The sequence below is a fragment of the Vulpes lagopus genome, chromosome 3, assembly GCF_018345385.1.
Source record: "Vulpes lagopus strain Blue_001 chromosome 3, ASM1834538v1, whole genome shotgun sequence".
NCBI classification, from domain to species: Eukaryota; Metazoa; Chordata; class Mammalia; order Carnivora; family Canidae; genus Vulpes; species Vulpes lagopus.
This window is the reverse complement of record NC_054826.1, coordinates 24,252,641-24,272,017: the sequence shown is the minus strand read 5'-3', so window position 1 is coordinate 24,272,017 and position 19,377 is coordinate 24,252,641. Positions and strand designations below refer to the sequence as shown.

Below are 19,377 nucleotides of genomic sequence, written 5' to 3'. Positions count from 1 at the left end.
AAATTATGCAAAGCCTAGATCTCAGGGGAAAAAAGTCTAATTAATTAGAGTAACCACTATGCACTCTGTACTCAGGAGTCCATTCTGTACTTTCTGGGAAAACAATGAATGAATGAATGAATGAATTACAGTCTTTCTTTGGCCAATTGAACACATTGGATAGTTCTGTTGTGAAGAGACACTGGTATCTTACAGCCTGTACTTAATATTTAACTCCTCACCTTTGCCATCTTTATTATGTATATCACTCCCTGTCTCTTCCTTGAAACCTTTTCACTTTGATCTCTCCGTTGTTGTGAGGTCTGTTGATGGTTATGGTGGTTACCTAGATTCCTAAATTGTGGTTACCTAGATTCCTAAATTGTGCTCATGTTGCTCACTTTTGTCTGCAAGTCCTAAGATGATGACAGCTTGTTAATAACGTCACAACCTAGTATGGGCTAACCTTTCACCTTCTCACCTTCCAGAATGACGTTTCTGGAAATATGTCAACATACTTGGTTTGGAATGGAGTTTGGAGTGCAGGGGGTGTGGGTAAAAGAACAGCTGCAGTCGTGCTGAGGAAAGCACTAATGTAGACAAATAAAATGAAAAACAGAGGGCAGCCCTGGTGGGTCAGCGGTTTAGCGCTGCCTTCGGCTCAGGGTGTGATCCTGGAGACCTGGGATCGAGTCCCACGTCGGGCCCCCTGCAGGGATTTTGCTTCTCCCTCTGCCTGTGTCTCTGCCTCTCTCTCTCTCTCTCTCTGTCTCTAATAAATAAATAAAATATAAAAAATTAAAAAAAGAAAAACAGACAAATAAACATATATATGGAGAGAGCCCCAAAGAGCTAGACAACTCAAAAGCATTAAAGGTGGCAGTCCTATAAAGAAAAACCAACTAAGTTACTAAGCATTTAAACAAGTTGAATATTGTTTCTAAAAGGTAGCATGGGAAATCAGTGTGAGACAGCCAGGATCCACAAGAGGCTCTACTCTGAAATTTCTCTTGCTACTCTTCCTGGTGTCAGAGGGCTCTGAGATTATTGGCCTTTTCTCTCTGCTGCTTCTGACCTGGCTCTATTGGCTGTGGAAGGAATGAAAGGCAACTTCCTTAACTTCTCTCCTAGGGCCCACCTCTTCAGCCCATGCCAGTGAAGGAAAACACGCGTGGCTAATTTTTCTAGGTTTTCCAAGGGCTTTTCCAGTCAGGAAAGAAGACCTGAGCTTATTGGGATCCCTTCCCAACCCTCTTCTTTCTTTTTTGCCCACAGGAAAAACGTAGTCACAAGGATACTCAATGGAACAACATAGCCTCATCTAATATGGAGAAGCTTCTCTCTTTGTGCATCTCCTGGGAGTTTCATAAATGAAGCTGAAACAGAAGTTTATCCTTCCTGAGGATGAGGAGAAACCAGCAGCGACTGGAGGCTACAGTTCTGAGGGAAAGAGTCTTAAGGGTTTACCCTCTCCTTTTTCTCTAGCTAACAACCATACAAATCCTGACCAGGCCTGCCCAGTCTGACGTGAGAAACGGGTTGTGAGGAAGATATCAAACAGTATTTTCAAGACAGATTAGGAAACAGAGAGAACCAGGATCCCAAGTTGAGGTTCAGCTATTTTCTTTTTTTCCCCACAGGGGATTTCTAGTTGCTATTGGAACGAGTAGCATTTTGTTGTAGTGAATTTGCAAAACAAGATTTAGACATATTAATTTATCCTCAGTTTATAGTTTGGTACCATTGGGGTGGAAGAGCAGAAACCACTTAAGGAAGTGCCGGTAGCATACAATAGTACTGCTTTGGCCACAAATTCTTCAAATTATATATGTCTTTATTAAAAAATATTTGCTGCTAACTTATTCAGGTCTTGGAGCATACCAAAAGATAAAGACTTTTATCTGGAGGAGCTCCCAGTCTAGTGGAGGAAATGAAGAAAGGCTGTCGCTCTTACCAGCACAATGTGTTGGAACCCACGAGAAATGTTCACCCTAATGGCTGTAAGACTGCATCTGGTAACAGGCCTCAGAGAGGAGGTAAGATTCCCTTTGAGATTTTTAAAGAAAGATCAAAGCAACGGATCTGACAGTGGTAATGGGTAGAATGAACTGACTCGTAGGGAAGTCCAAGGTTTGGTGCATCCAGGTATTAATGGGGGATCCTGGTTTGACTGGAAATAAGTCATGTGAAGTGAGTAGATAGATAGAAAACTATTTGGTTTCTTCATATAGGGCTTCAATACTGTGTTAGAATCTGTGGTTCATGTATGAATGAGAAACCACAAAATCTTCTGAGCAGGATAGAACCCTGATGAGGAGATCTTCAAGGCTGGGTGAGAGATTTCCTTCCATGTCCCCACCTATCACATCATGCAGCATCCCGGACTGTAGTTGCCTTTGTCTGTACTTTCTTAGTGTGGACTCCTGTTAAGGCAAGAACTACGTCTTGGAAGGTGAAAATGAGCATATGGAGAACATGGATCACAGAAACTGGTACACACAATGGGCTAAAAATATATATGATTTGAATAGATAAATGAAAATAGTAGAGCTGACAAATATTATAGCATTTTAAGGGAGCAGAGATATTTTGGATGGAGGCTTGACAGCTCTTGGAGACTGAGTAGATGTAGCGGGCAAGAGAAATAGTTTTCAACGTGATGACTTTGGGAATGGAACAAAAATAACGTAAGTCTTGAGCACTGCTATTTCGATAGAAAAATGTGCTAGTGCAAGCTTCCAAACCCTCATTGTTGGAATTATGCAAGCCAAAATACCATTCCTGATCCCTGGAAACAGATGTCACTCAGACAATATTATAAAACAAAATCAATGTTTATGAAGTTTACTATTTGCTTATTTTTAAAAAACCCTTCTGTACACTAAAAAGCAAATCTATGTGTTTGTCAGATGCCTTTTGAATGTCTATATGTAGCTTAGTATCTTGCCTCATGTCCAACGTATGACCAGTCCTTTTTGCCCTCTACGAAATAAGAAAACTCCCATTAAGGAGAATGGAAAGAAAATGATGGATCTATTATTCTTCATTATACTATGTAGCTAAATGGTATAATGTTGCCCTGTACTTCTCCTAAATCATCCTGATTGATTAGCAGATGTGGACAAGGTATGAAAGCGATGGAGAGAGACAGTGGTCCCCTTTAGTCCAAAGTGTGTGTGTAGGGGGGCATTCTCTGTCCGCTTTCTTCAGTAATGCTAATAGAAATTTAAAATGCTTTTTAATTATAAGGTTATAAAAATTAAACACTGCATGTTTAACATCTTAAAGTTATGAAATTAAGCATAACATTAGCAAAGAGAGACTGCTGGTGTTGATAGGTAGAGAATAATGTTCAGGAATGCCATTTTTTACCCAAAGACGCCCCCCCACCCCCCAATTGCATTAACTATGCCAGTGCTCCAAGAGAACTACAAAGTATTGCAGAAATTTGGAACAGAGAGACATCATTTATGGCTGGGTGATCCAGAAAGTATTCATGTACTTGAGGGCACATGAGTTTGGCCTTGAATTATGGATAGATGTGCAATACGCAGAAACTCAAGGAAAAATATTCCAAATAATAAATTGCAGGAGGCTACACTGCTCCACGGCTGCTGCATCTCGGCACTAGAATATTGATTATGCTGCAAGCCTACAAGTATTAAGAAATACGTATCCCAGAAGTTAACCCAGAAACACATAAAGAATAGAAATGTTCCCAATTACACAGCTGCAAAAATTTAGTTAGATGTCAGAGTAGTAAGTATGTATAATAAAATTCAGGTTTGTTACAATTTATACCATGTTAGAAGAAAGCAATTCCTTTGGAAGGAACCTTATTTCACCACTGACTTATAATTATAGATGTACTTAATTCCATCACTGATTTATTTTTATTGGTAATGAGGATTAGTACTTTAGCTTAAAGTATCTCGCTTCCATGTATGTCAAGTAGTTAATGACCTGTAAATGAACTCTTAAATATGCTAAAGAAGCTCATTATTTAAGGTAATTATTTAGCAAAGCAATGATCCTTTGATTATGCAAATTACTGACATTAAATTATAAATCTGTGAGTACCCAGTTTTATGTTTCATTCCAGGCCCTCAAAATGACCTTCCAAAGCAGGTATTGCTTGATCCAAAGTTAGGATGAGTAACAGGACGATGAAAGCATATACCTCAAGGCTGACGAGAGAGTAGATGTTAGCAACGTTTCCTTCAGCTGATGGAGTTGGGAGCTGGAGATGATGATGATGATGATGATGATGATGATGATGATAGCTGTGGCTTATGTTCCTCCTGCTGAGTAGTTGTTTAGATTTATGAAAATATTATGTGCCAATCTTAAGACACATTCTAAAGATTTTTGGCTTTAATGTTGCTTTATTTGAAAACCATCTCCATCAGACAGATATTTATGAGTTACTTTTTATGTATGTAATAAGTGTCAAAACATTTACTAGGTACCGAAAATAACGTGTGCCTGGTAGGAAGGAAGAGGGGTGACCAGGGGGCAAGAAGCAGACAATCAATAAACCTTTTCACCATGTGCTAAGTGAGATGGATGAGCTCTGGTCAGATACTCAGAGAAGACTTAGAACAATCACTTGGTCCAGTCTGGGAGAAAGAGGGAAGGTGGTGGAGGAAGTGAAAACAGAATGAAAGTGAAGGGGAGTAAAATGTGGAGACGGGAAGTAGGGCTGTCTTAGGCAGAGAGAAAAAGCCTGAGAGAAGTGGGTAGTAATGGGCTGTTCTCTGGACTGCGAATAACTCAGTGTGACTCCAGTGCTGAGTGTAAGGATCGCTGTGGTGGCGGTGCAAAATGAGGCTGGAGAGGGAAAAGGAGCCAGAAGTTTTATCTTGAGGAATATGTTAGGAGACACTGAAAGATTTTAAGTAAGGGGCCTATAAAACCAGGTTTACATTTCAGAAAGATCAGCATTATGAAAGGGGGTCAAGCCACTGGTGATATTAAAAATTCCAGTAGCTTATTTAGCTGGGACCAAAGGGCAGCAGGGTCTTATGTGAGCCGAGTTAACACTTCAGTTGCTGCCTCCAGGCCGGTGCAGATGTCTATTCACTAACATATAGAGGTATTCAGTATCTTAGCAATCATAAGGCTGCACTCATATGTCCTAGCTGAATATCTGTTCTGGGTAGAAGGCACTGGATTCGGTTGAGAGCCATTGGAGATCACTGATATAACCCATGTAGAAGTTAACAAAGTATGTCACAGGAGAGATCAAAACACTTGAATGCACTCAAGACACTCAGAAAGAGAAATTAAATGACTTGGCTATTAATTGGTGGTGATGGAGTAAAAGGGTGGGGAATAGGGGATGACTTGTCTCCTGGCTTGAGTAAACAGGTGGATGGAGTGGCCATTCATTGGGTCATTGAGAAGTGTGAAAAGGGAGTAGAATAGTCAGGGATAGGAAAACCAGTGAGTTTTTTATTTGCCGTATCTCTTGAACACTGAGGAAGAGATGTTTGTTTAGCATTATATGATCCTATAAATTTGAAGCTCAGGAGAGAGAGGAACAAGAGCCGCAGGTTTAGGAGTCATCATTACAGGTGGGAGTTGAAGCCATTCACGGTGGACGATGTCTTCCAAGTAGATCATATCGAGTGAGGTGCCACCATCTTGGACAGTGAGTCTTAGGTGTTCCCTAGGCAATAGTGCCTTGTACACACACACAATTGGACATCATATCAAAACCCATATGAGATTTACTAACCACTCTCTTACATATCTCAGTATTTATAGGCTTCTTAGTGAAGTGCATTCCCAAAGATGTCCCTTTGTGGATAGGATATTCCTCCCCTACTCTTCTTCACATGGAAAAATATGTGCTTTTATAGATGGTGCAGAAACACTGTTTTCAGTTAGCCCTACTCTCTTTCCTGAATACTAAAAGGAATAGGAGAATCTTAATTGATCTCCAATAAAAAATTTGGAGAAAAATTATTTTCAGTTTATCTTAAGTTATCCTAACATATAAATTGGGTCTTCTGTTTACTAATTTACTGCTTTTTCCTAAATTCTACGTATTGTCTACCTATTCTTTTTCTTAGTTCTTCTCCAGGCCTCTGCGCCTGTAAGAACTATTAAAACCAATTCATAGCTTCTTGCTTTCTGTCTCTCTCAGAACTCCTTCTGAATATGGCTGCCAGCATACTTCCCAAACTCCACTTCCATGATGTCACTCACCAAGAGCTGGCAATGACTTTTCCACTGTCAATTATACCAACTGCATACCGAACCCCCTACCCCCGCCCACTCTCTAGAATAAAATCACACCTAGCCTATGAATGGTTTTGATGATTCCCTGATAGAGCTCCTCAAGGCAATCAGACCTAAATCTTCATTGACTCACCCCCCTAGTCTGCATAATTCACACACTTGTTTTCTGTTTTGCTGAGCTGGGGTCTCAGCAGTAAGAAACATGGTTTATTAGAAAGAGCAGAGATAAGACTCAGAAACTCTGGCCCTAAGTTTGAAGCCTAGTGACTCTTTTGACAAGCTATTTAATTTCTTATCTCTGAGAGATAAAGAAATCTGCTAACACCTTTCATAGGGTTATTCTGAAGGGTAAATGAGATCATCTATGTGAACGTGCTTTCTAAATTATAAAGTACTAGATAAAGCAAACCCTATGTAATCAAAATTTCTCTTATCTGAAATTCAGGAATACACGATTTTTAAAGAATGTATATGTTTGATAGCTTTGAAATTTTCAGTGTTCTTAGATACAAGTCAGAAGTCACTACTATATGAAATAATTAAAAAGAAGGACCCAGAGGTTGGGAACAGAAATAGAGACAAAATAAATACTCAACAAATTCTTGGGGATTCTCAACATTGGTTTTCCAAAAGAGTGGGCTTCAAAGGGTTTCAAGTAGAAACCCTAGGATGTAGAGGTACATTCTTGCCAACTATATTCTTATGATGAGGAATGCAGATAATTGTAAGAAGGAATGGCAGTTCCAAAAGTAAGACTGAGCCATGAAGTCATAAAGATATACAAAATTTGGATGAGGAAAAGCTAAAAACTCAAAAAATTAAGTGCTTTCTAATATATGTGTTATCTGCAAAAAAGCAGAAGCAGATGAGTAAATCATTATAACTTTGTTGCAAAAAGATTACAAAAAGTATCTGGTGAATAAGCAAATGGAAATTAGCAATATAGTACTCATTGGCACTAATGTAAGGTTTCAAAATGTCCTTTGGATTGCAGTTTTTAATTCAATGATTTCAAAATTATTTATGAATTTTTGCAGGTTCACTCAAGACCCTTGCATTGGTAAGCCTACTTTCCTTCATATGCCAATCTTCCTTTCATTTTGGTTTTAAAGGCCTTTTCCTCAAGTTGGGGAAGGTCTATGGGATGTTGAGGGTTGGGCTAACACCATGGTATTTCCCCCTTACCTATGATGTAGATTATCTGTTTGTTTCCTAAACATTGCTTGCATTTTTGGCCTTTTCCATTCAACATTGTTGTTTTTGTGAGATTCATGAATTATTTCCAAACATGGTTTTGCTTTTCCCAAATAGAAGGTTCCTTAAGGCCAACACAAAATATAAAACTCTCTATTCCTTATAAGAATATTGTAAACTCTAAGTATGCACATAGACTCTTAACAGGTATTTCTAGAGTAACTGAAATCAACTCTAATAAACAGAAGTTAACTCTCTATGGTTTCTCAGCTGTAAATGTAACATGAGTAAAAACTGTTACTTCTTATGAGAATATAAACTTAGTTCCTCATATTTACTATTAATGTATTTAGAAAACCAAATTTGTTTATGGACTAATGTCTTATTCAGTTAATGAGATGTTATAAAATGTAGTGGTTTAAAAATCATTTTCCAATTACTAATCAAGCCAGAAATGCTTAGAAAATTCAAGATGATTCATTTGAAATGCTCCTTTTGATACTATGCCTAAGTGTTTATAGAGCATATCTACAAAACATATAAAATTTTTTTTTGTTTCAATCCTGTAGTTCTTGACAGAATTTGAAATTAAAATGGTACTCAACATGACCAATTAAATATATTGTGACTATTTGGGGGGAATGTTGGTAAGAAGGGCTTTTTTTAAATACCCCCTTATTTTAAAAGTATTTTATAAGTGAAAAAAGGCAAAATCGTTTTTAGAGTTTGTTGAGAACTTCAAAAATCTAGTCCCCAGAAGCAAGATTCATCATCAGGATAGTATCTAAGACCTAGCCAAGTTTTCAAAATAGTGCCCACATATACCGTACTTGTTGAACAAATTCAGATTTATTGAAAGTAAACATTTACATTGGCTACAATGTTAGAACTATTACAAAGCTGGATAAAAGAGGCTTAAGTAGCAATAGAAAGCAAGTGCAATAAAAAGTGAATAGAGAAAATATTTGGCCTTAGTGATCTCTTGGCAGTATTTACATTATGTACATATTGTTAAATATTTATAATAACTCTAAGGCACCAAAGGCTAAATAGCAGGTTGCAATATACTATTTTGTGCACAAAAGTCAAGAAATTTATTGTAAAGAAGGCTGGATAGTTAAAGAAACATAGGCATATCTTAATGTTTACATAAAGGAGTGGCTGCATTTTTTTAAATCTCAAATGATACATTAAATATTGGGCAGATTGAAGAAAATATTTTTAGAACATTAAATTATGTTGACTATGTAAATAAGCACTATTTTTTTTTTACTGACTTGCTGGTAAATGTGTAATGTAATCTATTCTTCAACACAGCTTTTTCACACTCATGGATATGTTTTGTCTAAAAACTACTTGAAATTCTTTTAACCTACAAAAACTTATCCTAATATATCATACTGTATACAAAAGCTCCAGGAAAAATTGACTGGACAATAATATACATCAAATTTATATATAATCTGACAAAAATTTAGCAGGCATTCAATGCCAAAATAATTGAATATTCAGTCTGCCATTCTGGCAAAACAGTTGAGTATTTTAATCCTTTAACTGTTAAGTGAGCAATTGTTTGTGGCTTAGGTGAATTGAAGTCAAATTGGCCCATGGAGAAACCAATCTGAAAGGGAACTAATTATATTCAAATTTTGCAACTTGAAACCCCTTCATATAACTCACTGGGTCGTACCTACTATCATTCATCACCAGTGACTGAAATATCCATATTACTGCACTGTCAAGAGGTAACTGACAATATCTATGTCCAACACAGTCTTGACCATTGAATTATTTGATAACTTTCATTTGCAAAATTTTATTTGTTCCTTCTACTGGAAACCCAATTTACCTTCACAAACAGTCTATCATTTGTCTTGAGGTAGTGTTATAATGAAGAATTCAGCGAAACAATCGAATAACATCCTAATATTTTTTAAATGTGCTTCAAGTGCTACTATGAAATCCACATATTTAAGTGGTAGATAGTTCAAGGTTGAGTGGCCCTTCATGACATATGAAATTACTATTTGATGAAGGCATCCAGACATTAACAAAGATGATGAATTTTTCCTTAAAACTTTCTCAAATGCCATGCCCTCTGGCAAGGTATGATATTATGGTATAAAGTACTGCTAAAATTCTTTCAATGGTATTAAAAATTCATATACTTGCATATTAAAAGTTTTCTTTCTTTTAGCAAAGCAGACAATAACTGAGAGAGGTCTTTTCTAAACTCTTAAATTTTTCAATGAGAGATATTCAGAACATTAACAATAAATAGTTTTGGGGTTGGTTTCTTACATCACATATTTAATACTAAGCTTAAGGATGTGGCACATCTTTAAATTTTAAATTGAAAACTCCTCCATGTCCAACATTTGACTGAGATTTGCTGAGCAAAAAGAAATAAAAATAATTTCAACATAATGTAGTCTAAGGCACCTTTGGTGCCTTACTATAATGTATTCTATAGCACTAGGTTATAAGTATATTATTTTTTCTCTTCTCGAATGTCCAGTCATTTTCTTCTCTTTTTCAATACAGTGGACAGTGAAAGAGGACAAATTACTTATAGGGAAATGTTCACAAAGTCAGTAACGCAGGAAAAAGTAGAAATAAATTAAGGTTCTTCTTCTCCTACTTCAAGAATGAAAATAAAAGATTACCTTTGTTCGGTGGGTTAATACTAAGTAGTAATGTCACACAATTAATATAACTATTACAAAGCATCAGTGAACAGACTTCAAATATTTTATAAATACAATACAATATCACATTTGGCATCATCAAATATGTCAATAGATAATATCTTTATGGGTTGACTGAATCAAGGCATGATAATGTTTAAGCTTCTAAATTTTAAAGACCTCCTTGGATCTTGTAAGCATGATATTCATTTACTACTAGTATATATTGAAATTAAATTCTTTAAAAATAAAGTAAGTATCAGCATACTATAGCTATCCCAATATCAAAAGTTCAATTAAAAGAACTTTAATTGCTCTAATACTTAGAATATTTGTTTACAGAGGATCTGAACTTAATTTTCCAAAATAAACTTAAAATCTGTCATTTTGCATTGTAATAGCATTCAATTAATTACCATTAGGAGACATCTTATTTTATTATCATAAATGATGTCTTTTATCTGTAATATTTAGGAGGCATTAAAACTATCAACTATTTTCCTTGTTCTAAGAGGTGAATTTACTTTTATTCTTGAACTGGCAATAGGAGTTTGCATTAAGCCAGTGTTTGCTCCCTGAAATGCTCTCCCCTGAGTCCTCCAAGTTACCCTTCCAGTTCAGATTTTAATACTACACTCCTTACCGATCACTCAACTGTTAAGTCAGACCTTAATGGATTGGGTCCATGGTTTTAAAACTGTGCTTGGAGGCACTGAACATTGTTTTGGGAGGTGCCTCAATGATGCCAGTGGCCACATAGGTGGGGCTCTAAGACCTCAATTTCTAAATCCTGCTAGTACATCTTCGTAGTTATGGTATTTATAGAATGTGCCACAAAATTAATTTGGAAAATTATCTTGTTGCTTAAAAATGTTTTTAAAACACAAAGGGATTTGGAAGACTTGGGGAATCTTGACAGGAAAAAAGCAAGTGGTCCTTTTGTCCTGTGTAAAGTCTTCAAGTATCTGGTCACAGAACACTAGGTAAAATGCTCTATTTTGGCCCTACCATGCCAATACTGTCCCTCAGTCTGGCTTTGGGTTCAGAGGCACAAATCAGAATAGATCAATGTTTTAAGTGTATCCTATAACAATGATTAATATCCCAACCACTTCAAGTCTATTTTTGCAGAAATTAAGTGGCATAGCGATTATTTACAGTATTAGAAAACAAACAATTAATAAATACTTCTTGAATAGCAACCCTTAACAACGTGTATGACCTTTTCGCTCACCTTTTATGCCAAAGGAAATAAACATAGAAGTTATAACATTATACTTGCAAATGACTAAACATTTTTATTTATTTATTTTCTTTCTAAATAACTGAGCAGCAGATATGAGTCTTGATTCAGGATTTGAATAGTGTGGCAGACTTGCTAATTAAATTGCTCTCATAAATGGCCTTATTCCAAAGACATCATGTAGGAAAATAAACACCATCAATTAAAACTTATGATGAATATGAATAACTTTAGGACTCAAAGAAATAGAAATGATTTGGATGAGCACATGACTCTTGAAAGGAAAATACTGAGAGCTGGTGTTATTATTCTTATAAACTTATTTGTGTTCTTTTAATATAAAAGAAACTTCAAAGTTTATCTTCTTTCTCAATACGAAAAAAACTAAGCCGAGGTATTAGATGAAAAAATATAAAAAATGCTGGTGTGGTATAAATAAATTTTAAAAATGCTCCATTGTAGGAAATAAAAAATATAGTTTGTTTAAATTTTGAGGCCCTTCTCTTAAACATATAATCATTTAAATATAGATTTAGTCCACCTGGGGCATCTATGTTCCCCAAATTATAACTGTTAGATAACATCACGAAAGAGCTGAATTTTAACTGAAGGGAAAATTATTTAAACAAATAGAAAAATTGTAAATATTTTCAATGACTGAATGGTGGTAAATTTGACTCATATCTTGGTTTATGTCCAGATTTACTGCTTACTATTATTCTTTTCATTAAATGAGCATAGACAGAATTGTGGAGCTGTGCCATCTGTTGTTGAAACACATATATGTGTATACATACACACATATATGCACAGTCACACACTTTGATGTATCAATCTATAGATATGTACATTACATACTCTTGGGCAAAGCACTGCATCTAAGACCTAATTATTTTTGTATAAGAAAAAAATAACAGGAGAATAGGAAACATCCCTCCCCAAAACATTTGAATGCTCATACCACTAATTAAACAGCACATCAGAATGTGCAAACGTACTTATTGCAAAGTATCATATAGATTTAGACGTCATTATAAAATGTTCTCAGTTCTATTTTGTTAACCTAAAATGTCGGTATATAATACCAAATTTCCAATTAAAGAGTTTAATATAAAAATATCAGCACAAAACTGTTTTTTCAATCTGTTTATTGTGTGAGCAACCCAAACTTTAGTTTAAGTGCTGTTGTAATTTTATTACTAGATTCCATAACCCTACAATTGATAAATTTTATACCATTTTAGGTATTTAATGAGATACTTAGAAATACTAAGAAAAAAATCAGTATTCAAAGGGTTACTTTTGTTTATAATAACAATAAATTATTTTATCATCTTCTTCAGTTCAAAATCCAGCTTTGAACCCGAGGAAGGCTTTCAAATCATGTTAATTAAATGGTGGTCCTTTAACCAGTAGCAGTTTGATTACCAATTACTCGAAGGATCTCTTTGTGAATGCCTCCTTCTTGTGTGTTAATATTCGCATCTCCAACTTGGCCATCTTCATAGCTAAAACCCAAGAAAAGAAACAGAGGACATTTTTAAAGGGATAAAATATCCAAAAAGCACTTAAGCCGCCTTAGAAATGCTATTTGGTACCTAAAACCTTTAATAGCCAAAGGGAATGAGCAGTGAAGAAGTTATTTCTCAGGTGTATTTAATAATGTGTGTGCATTAATAAACACAGAAAAACCTGCTAAACACATGATCATCCTACATCATGCCCTGTTTGCCCCTTCCTTCCTTTTTCATCCCTAAAGCATCGCCTGTGCTGCAGGAAGCACCTTGGGTCTTTGGCCTGGCAGACTTTTCCCTCAGCAGTTGTTTTATGAAGCCTACCCTGAAGGAACATACCAGCCTTAGCTTTCCATTCCTTAGGTTCAAAACTTGTTAGCCCCACTCGTACTTCAATCATTTGTTTATTTTCTGATCTGTGACACTTTAGAAATTACTTCACTTTCTGCCACTGCTCTGCCTTCTAATTATTATTCTGTTGTGATCGGTGCCACCTTTTTTCCCCTTATCACTGGTTGCTCTATGTAGACTGACTATAGAAGATATTCTTATTTATGCTGGTACTTCACAGAGGAATGCAAGTGTGCTAAGTTTAGCTAAGCTACAGAAGTGGAGATATAGCATTAAAGGACAGCGATTACTAAGTCCTTTAGAAAGAAATAATTGCATTTTAGATGATTATTCATTTCCTCAAATAAACTTACTTGGGCAATAAGAATTTTCCAAGAATGGGTTTTTAAACTTCCATGGTAATATTCAGAAGGAGAATAGGTGATGAATTAATTTTACTTCATAAAAATGACTTCAAGACAGAAGCTTTCGAGAAGTGGTAATTACTTCAAAGTAGATAACCAGGGGTGTAAGCAGTCTCAAAGATTTATGCGCACCACTGTCTTTTCCTCACCACATTAAAATTCTGAAATAGCACAATACAGGAAAATGGAATAGATGACACACAGCAATGAGAACTCCGGTCCTTATGTAATCCACTGCTTAAATACCTAGTGATCACTGCATTTGTATCAAGTTTAAACTCTTAAGAACTCACCCCCTGTTGCCTATCAACTTGATTAATTTGATCCATATAGTATGTACACACACACACACACACACACACACGAGCGTACGCATATGTACGTGTCCGACACTCACTGTGAAGAAAAGAAAGGGATATGTGGCACATGGCTCACTTAGAATTATTTTCCCAGGAGACCAAACTGTAAAAGTGCTGTGTTAATTAAGTGGAGAATGCTAAAGCGAAATGTTTTAAGCACTGTCTGAATCCAATTTGGTGCTTTGTGGCAAACTGTGTAAAAGATACATTTTACTGGGCAAGTAAAATATGTTATACTTGTTTTTGTGCAAATCCTGGCTACCCATGGGACAAAGGGTAAACTAAGCCATCCATAATGCTGAGTCAAGGCTGGGGAGGCAACCTGGCTTGCAGGCTCATCCCAAGAGAGAGAATGGTGTTTACCAAGCTGATCCAGCTAGTTCCTCAAGGATCTGGATTTTGGAAAGCAAAAAACACTACCAAAAAGACAACTGGAGAGACAAAGAAACCATAGTGCTTACACATACCAGTCCACATGGCTCTCTCCTCATTTTCCTAATACACATTTATGTTCGTTCTCTATGGCATCTGTGTCCTCTGTCCACTGGACACAAAGTTGAGTAAGATACTCTTGGCTTAACTGATACTCAGCCTACATATTACCATCTCTATTCCTTTCAATTTAAAATTGACCTTTGAGATTTGTCTACAGTACATTTTAACTGCTCCTGCTTTCCTCAACCCACTGCAATCATTCTTCTGACCCTACCACTCTACTGAAAGTATGGACAATGGTTACCCATGGCCTCATAGATGAGAGATTCAGATTTTACCTGCTACGTCTGCAATATGTGATACAGTCGACTGCTCTTTTTTCCTGAAGCTATATTATCTCTTCACTCCCTAGTTGGCCCTTCGATTATTAATTCTCAGTTTCTTTCATCTCGTCTTCTTCCCTGGCCTCCCATTTCAAGGCTGGTTTTAGCCACAATTCACTCTCAGTGTTTTCTCTTTTCATGATATGCAAACTCTCAATTATTTTGGTCTCTCCCGCTGCTTTAATTATCACCCACATGCTGATTCCTAAACTATATCTCTAATCCTTACATATTTCCCTAACTATAATTTTCCCACAGAAATCACAAATCTAGTATATTCGAGCTTAATTTTTTTACCCAAGACTCCTTTTTTACTCTATCAAAATCTCAATTTGGAGTACCATCATTTACCCAGTCTCTCAACAAGAAAACTTCAGCCATTCTCGGCTCTTCCGTGTGCCAAAATCCAATAAATCACCAAGTTATCTTGCTTCTGTTTTCCTAATTATTCCCAGTTGCATCTTCTCTTCATTTAATGCTAAAACCTTCGTTTAGGGCTTCATTATCATTTGTCTAAACAAGTGATTTTCAAGTCGCAGGTTACGTACAATTAGCAGGTTCTGAAATTAACTTAGATTGTCCAGGCTAGCATTTTTCAATGAAATTAGAATAGGACATGGAATAGTAAAGTCACCACACAAAGTAAGCATTGTTTTTTCTCAGGTCACAATGTCAAACGCATTTTCTTTTGGAATGAGAAATACTGACCTAGATGATTATAAGAACATTATAACTGATCTCTCTGTCTCCACACTTAGCCCCATCGTCCCTCCTATAAGATGATTTCCTGCTCTGCTTGAGTGATACAAATGGCCTCCACTTCACTTGCAGCACAAAACCAATGGCACTGGCATGACACACTGGGGTCCTTCATAACCTAATCCTAAATTTCCTCTCCAGCCACATCCCTCTCCTCCAATACTCTATCTCCATCAGATGGAAGGGTTTGATATCCCCAAATACTACCTGTTCACTGATACTTGAAAAGCATTTGTAGTTAATGGAGAGAAGATGAGACTTATATTCTCTAAATAAACAGTAATAATATAAGACAGAAAGAGCCTGGGGTAGAGGGAGTAGAGAGCAAGAGCAATCGATTGAAATTAAAAATATTAAGAAAAATGCACATTTCTCCATTGCCTAGGATGCCCAGAGGAAGCATTTGTAAATTGGAAGGATAAAACTGGCCACAAGCATTCAGGTGTCTTAAATAATGAAGCATATATAATAATAAAAGGAAAGACAAACTACCATTTGACTTGGCCAACTGGCAGCATTTAGATATATGCATTACTGGTGGCATTAGGGCATTTACTACAATATGGCATACAGAATACTTTGCCGCTATTTATTAGTATTACAGACAAACCCTCAATTGCTAATTAAACAGTGAAGTTCATTTATGTCCAGAAAGCACCAATATTAAAAAAAAAAAAGAAAGAAATGGAGCAAGAATGATATCAATAGGGAAATGATACACTTTTTTTTAAAGATTATTTATTTATTTATTCATAGACACACACGGAGAGAGAGAGAGAGAGGCAGAGGGAGAAGCAGGCTCCATGCAGGGAGCCTGACGTGGGACTCAATCCCAGGTCTCCAGGATCACGCCCCGGGCTGCAGGCAGTGCTAAACCGCTGCACCACCGGGGCTGCCCAGGAAATGATACACTTGACTGGGGTTTTCTCAAGAAGGAAAAAAAATGAAACCATCTAAAAGGAGACAAGAATTACTTAAGTTCCCAGGAGCATAAAAAGATTACTAAAACTTTAATAAAAAATAAACCAATGTGCTTAAAAAGCTATGAGAAATAAAATAAAAGAACAGAGGGAATTTAGCTGTCTGGAACTCTCTGGGTATGTTAGAAAATTTTGTGGATAAAAACTTCTGAATGTACTGACAAGTTCTATTCCCAAACTGATGGAGCAACTTTGTGACAGCTTTAAAGAATGGCACACGTAAATTTGTTTTCAGACTGCCTGAATCTGGAACCCAGAAATGATAGCATTGTTTTTTTATTAGCAAGAGAGAGGAGAAATTCACTGTGAACTGAATGATATCCAGCACTTCTCCAAAGTTCCTTAAGGTATCTGAGGCATTGTCTACATCACTGCTCATGTACCATATCTCGTCATTACTTTGGAACGTTCAGTCTTTGTCATTGCTTTCATTCTCTATGTGTGAAGTGTTTCTACAAATAGAATTTGCATCTTACTAGGGGAGATAATAGAGTTATGCAAATAACTGTAAGACAGGCAGCAAGGATAAGCAAGGACGAGTAAAATTTACAGTAGACAGACATCATGTCTGGGATGTCAGGAAAGACCCCATGGAAAAGACCACGTAGTTAAGTCATGGAAGGTCAGCTAAGGCTGAGCTGGCAAGAAGGTTCATCGTTTGAACTGACTGAACAAAGGCATGGTAGTGGGAAAAATAATTCCACATTGTTTTCAAGAAATACTCTTATTCGATCAGTAGTTTGTACGGGTCGTTGAAATAAGGTAAAAAGGGCTCTATGTTGCAGAATGTCATGTTTTTATTTGCTAAAAACTACCAGTGTGTATGAACAGGGTATAATCGAAGCTCTGCTTTAGGACTATTAATGTGATATAAACAGCATGATCCTAAAAAAAAATATATGCATGGAAATGTAGGCTACATACCAAAAGATTAACTGTAGTTAACTTCAAGTGGAGATATTATGGGTGACTTTCTTCTTTTTTGCTGACCTTTAATTTCAGTTTCTATACAATGAACGGGTGCCATTAGTGTAATAATGTTAATGTGCAATAAATTTGACATTGTACAAGATAGGTTAGGGGCAATGACAAAATCAGAAGCATGGAGAATAACCAGTAATCCTTTGATGGACTCTGGGGCAGAGAATGATACATCTGTGGAAACAAAGGTATCAAAAGGAGAAAACTGTATAAAGATATATGTTGGGCATTTAAGGAAAAAGAAATTAAAAACTACAGCTCAGGATTCAAGTGTCTTTGAGTAAAATTACTGCATAGATTGGGGAAGCCAAGAACTTGACTTGGGTATTTTAGCAAGAAGGGGTTCCACTTTGTACAAACTGATTTTAAGGTATGAGCAGACTTTTCGAGGGGAAATACCTAGCGAGCAGTTAAGTGTGGGCATTGCATTCATTCCTACTTCTCTACCAAGCACTGTGCTAGGCACACAAAGACAAAAAAAGCCCTACAGTCCCTGACCTCAAGATGTATACAGAACAATGGAGAAGACCATACATAAGAAAGAATAATCCAATGATAAAAAACATGCTTACGGACATCACGCAGTAACATAAATAAGTAGCACAAAGGAGTCAAGAGAAGTTTCTGGGAGGAGGAAAGACATACACTAAAATTTAAAAGAGGAGTGGGAATTAGGTAAATTAGCATGAAGGCAGAGAGGAAGACCGAATCCAAGCTTACTGGAGAAAGGAAAGAGAAAATGTGGGAATCATAGCGTACAAGTTAGGTTGTGAAGCATAACATCTGGAGGTGAGAAATTGTGGGTGATAAAAACTGGGGGCCGTGAGGCTGAGGACTAAATTCCCTTGACCTTCCAATGAGGTGATGCTGAAGGAAGAACAAAGGGCTTGGAGGGTGAGTTGGTTCTCTTTGCAAAGGAGACTGGGCTTCATCTTATAAGGAACAAGCAGCTCCAAAGAGTTTTAAGTAGGAGAGTGATGTGGCAGTTTAAATCTTGGAAAGGGATCTAGGTTGCAGACAGAGAAATTGGATTTATTATAGGCTAGGGATAAAGCAAAGTTCCCGATCGTATCAGCTTGATGTCATATAGCTTATGTCACAGAGCTTCACTGAGCCATGACTGAAGGTTTGTCTTCCAAAGTTATAAATAACTTGTCTGTCTCCTCACTATGTTCCCATTCAAACGCTAAGGTGTTCCCCCCCACACAAAATCACAATGAAAGTTATCTTTCTTTTCACTGAATGGCCATTATACAATTCTTATTTTACAAATTTTTCTTGTAGATGCCTCTTTATATATATTCCAAACTTTGACCAAAAATAAAAACCGCACATAGTCCAAAATATTTTCCTTTTTAGCTTTGGCTTTGTTCATTCATTAAAAATGCACTGACAAACAGTTGTGCATCAGGTGCCAGGGGAGGTGCTGCAGGGTATTAGGACAGTAAAAGAAAAGCAACAGTAGGAGTCTGCCCTTTAGGACTGGATGGCCTCATGGAAAAGTCAAATACAATGAAAAAAACTGAATTTTAAATGGAAATTCTACAGTGTGAGCTGCAGGACACCAGGAAGAGAGATTAATTTTGAATAGGAGCTTCCTAGAAGAGGTGGTATTTGAGTTAGACCTTAAAAGACAGACTTTGGATAAGAATTCCTGAAATTAATTTAGTGCTGAGATCTGCCCAACTCAAGAACCTGAACATACACCATCTCTCTTCTGCAGACTTGTCTGATTTGGTCCATCCCGTTCTTAAGTTTCTGGACTTATTGGCATGCCTTGAAAAACATGAAGGAGTGTATGCCTTAAATTTATCTAATAGGCAAAACATGGAAACAACTGATTTTGCATGCCTGCCTACTCT

The 19,377-nt window shown here is 36.6% G+C and overlaps 1 protein-coding gene across 2 annotated transcripts in view; it reads right to left on the bottom strand.

The window, feature by feature from the left end:
- Positions 1-1,264: 1,264 nt before the first annotated feature.
- PARP8 (poly(ADP-ribose) polymerase family member 8) overlaps positions 1,265-19,377 on the bottom strand; it is a 178,068-nt gene continuing 159,955 nt past the window's right edge. For both annotated transcript variants that reach the window (XM_041747011.1, XM_041747010.1), the window contains exon 27: positions 1,265-12,857. In XM_041747011.1, the coding sequence (XP_041602945.1) occupies positions 12,755-12,857 (103 nt within the window). In that variant the 3' untranslated portion in view covers positions 1,265-12,754. The remainder of the gene's footprint in view (positions 12,858-19,377) is intronic.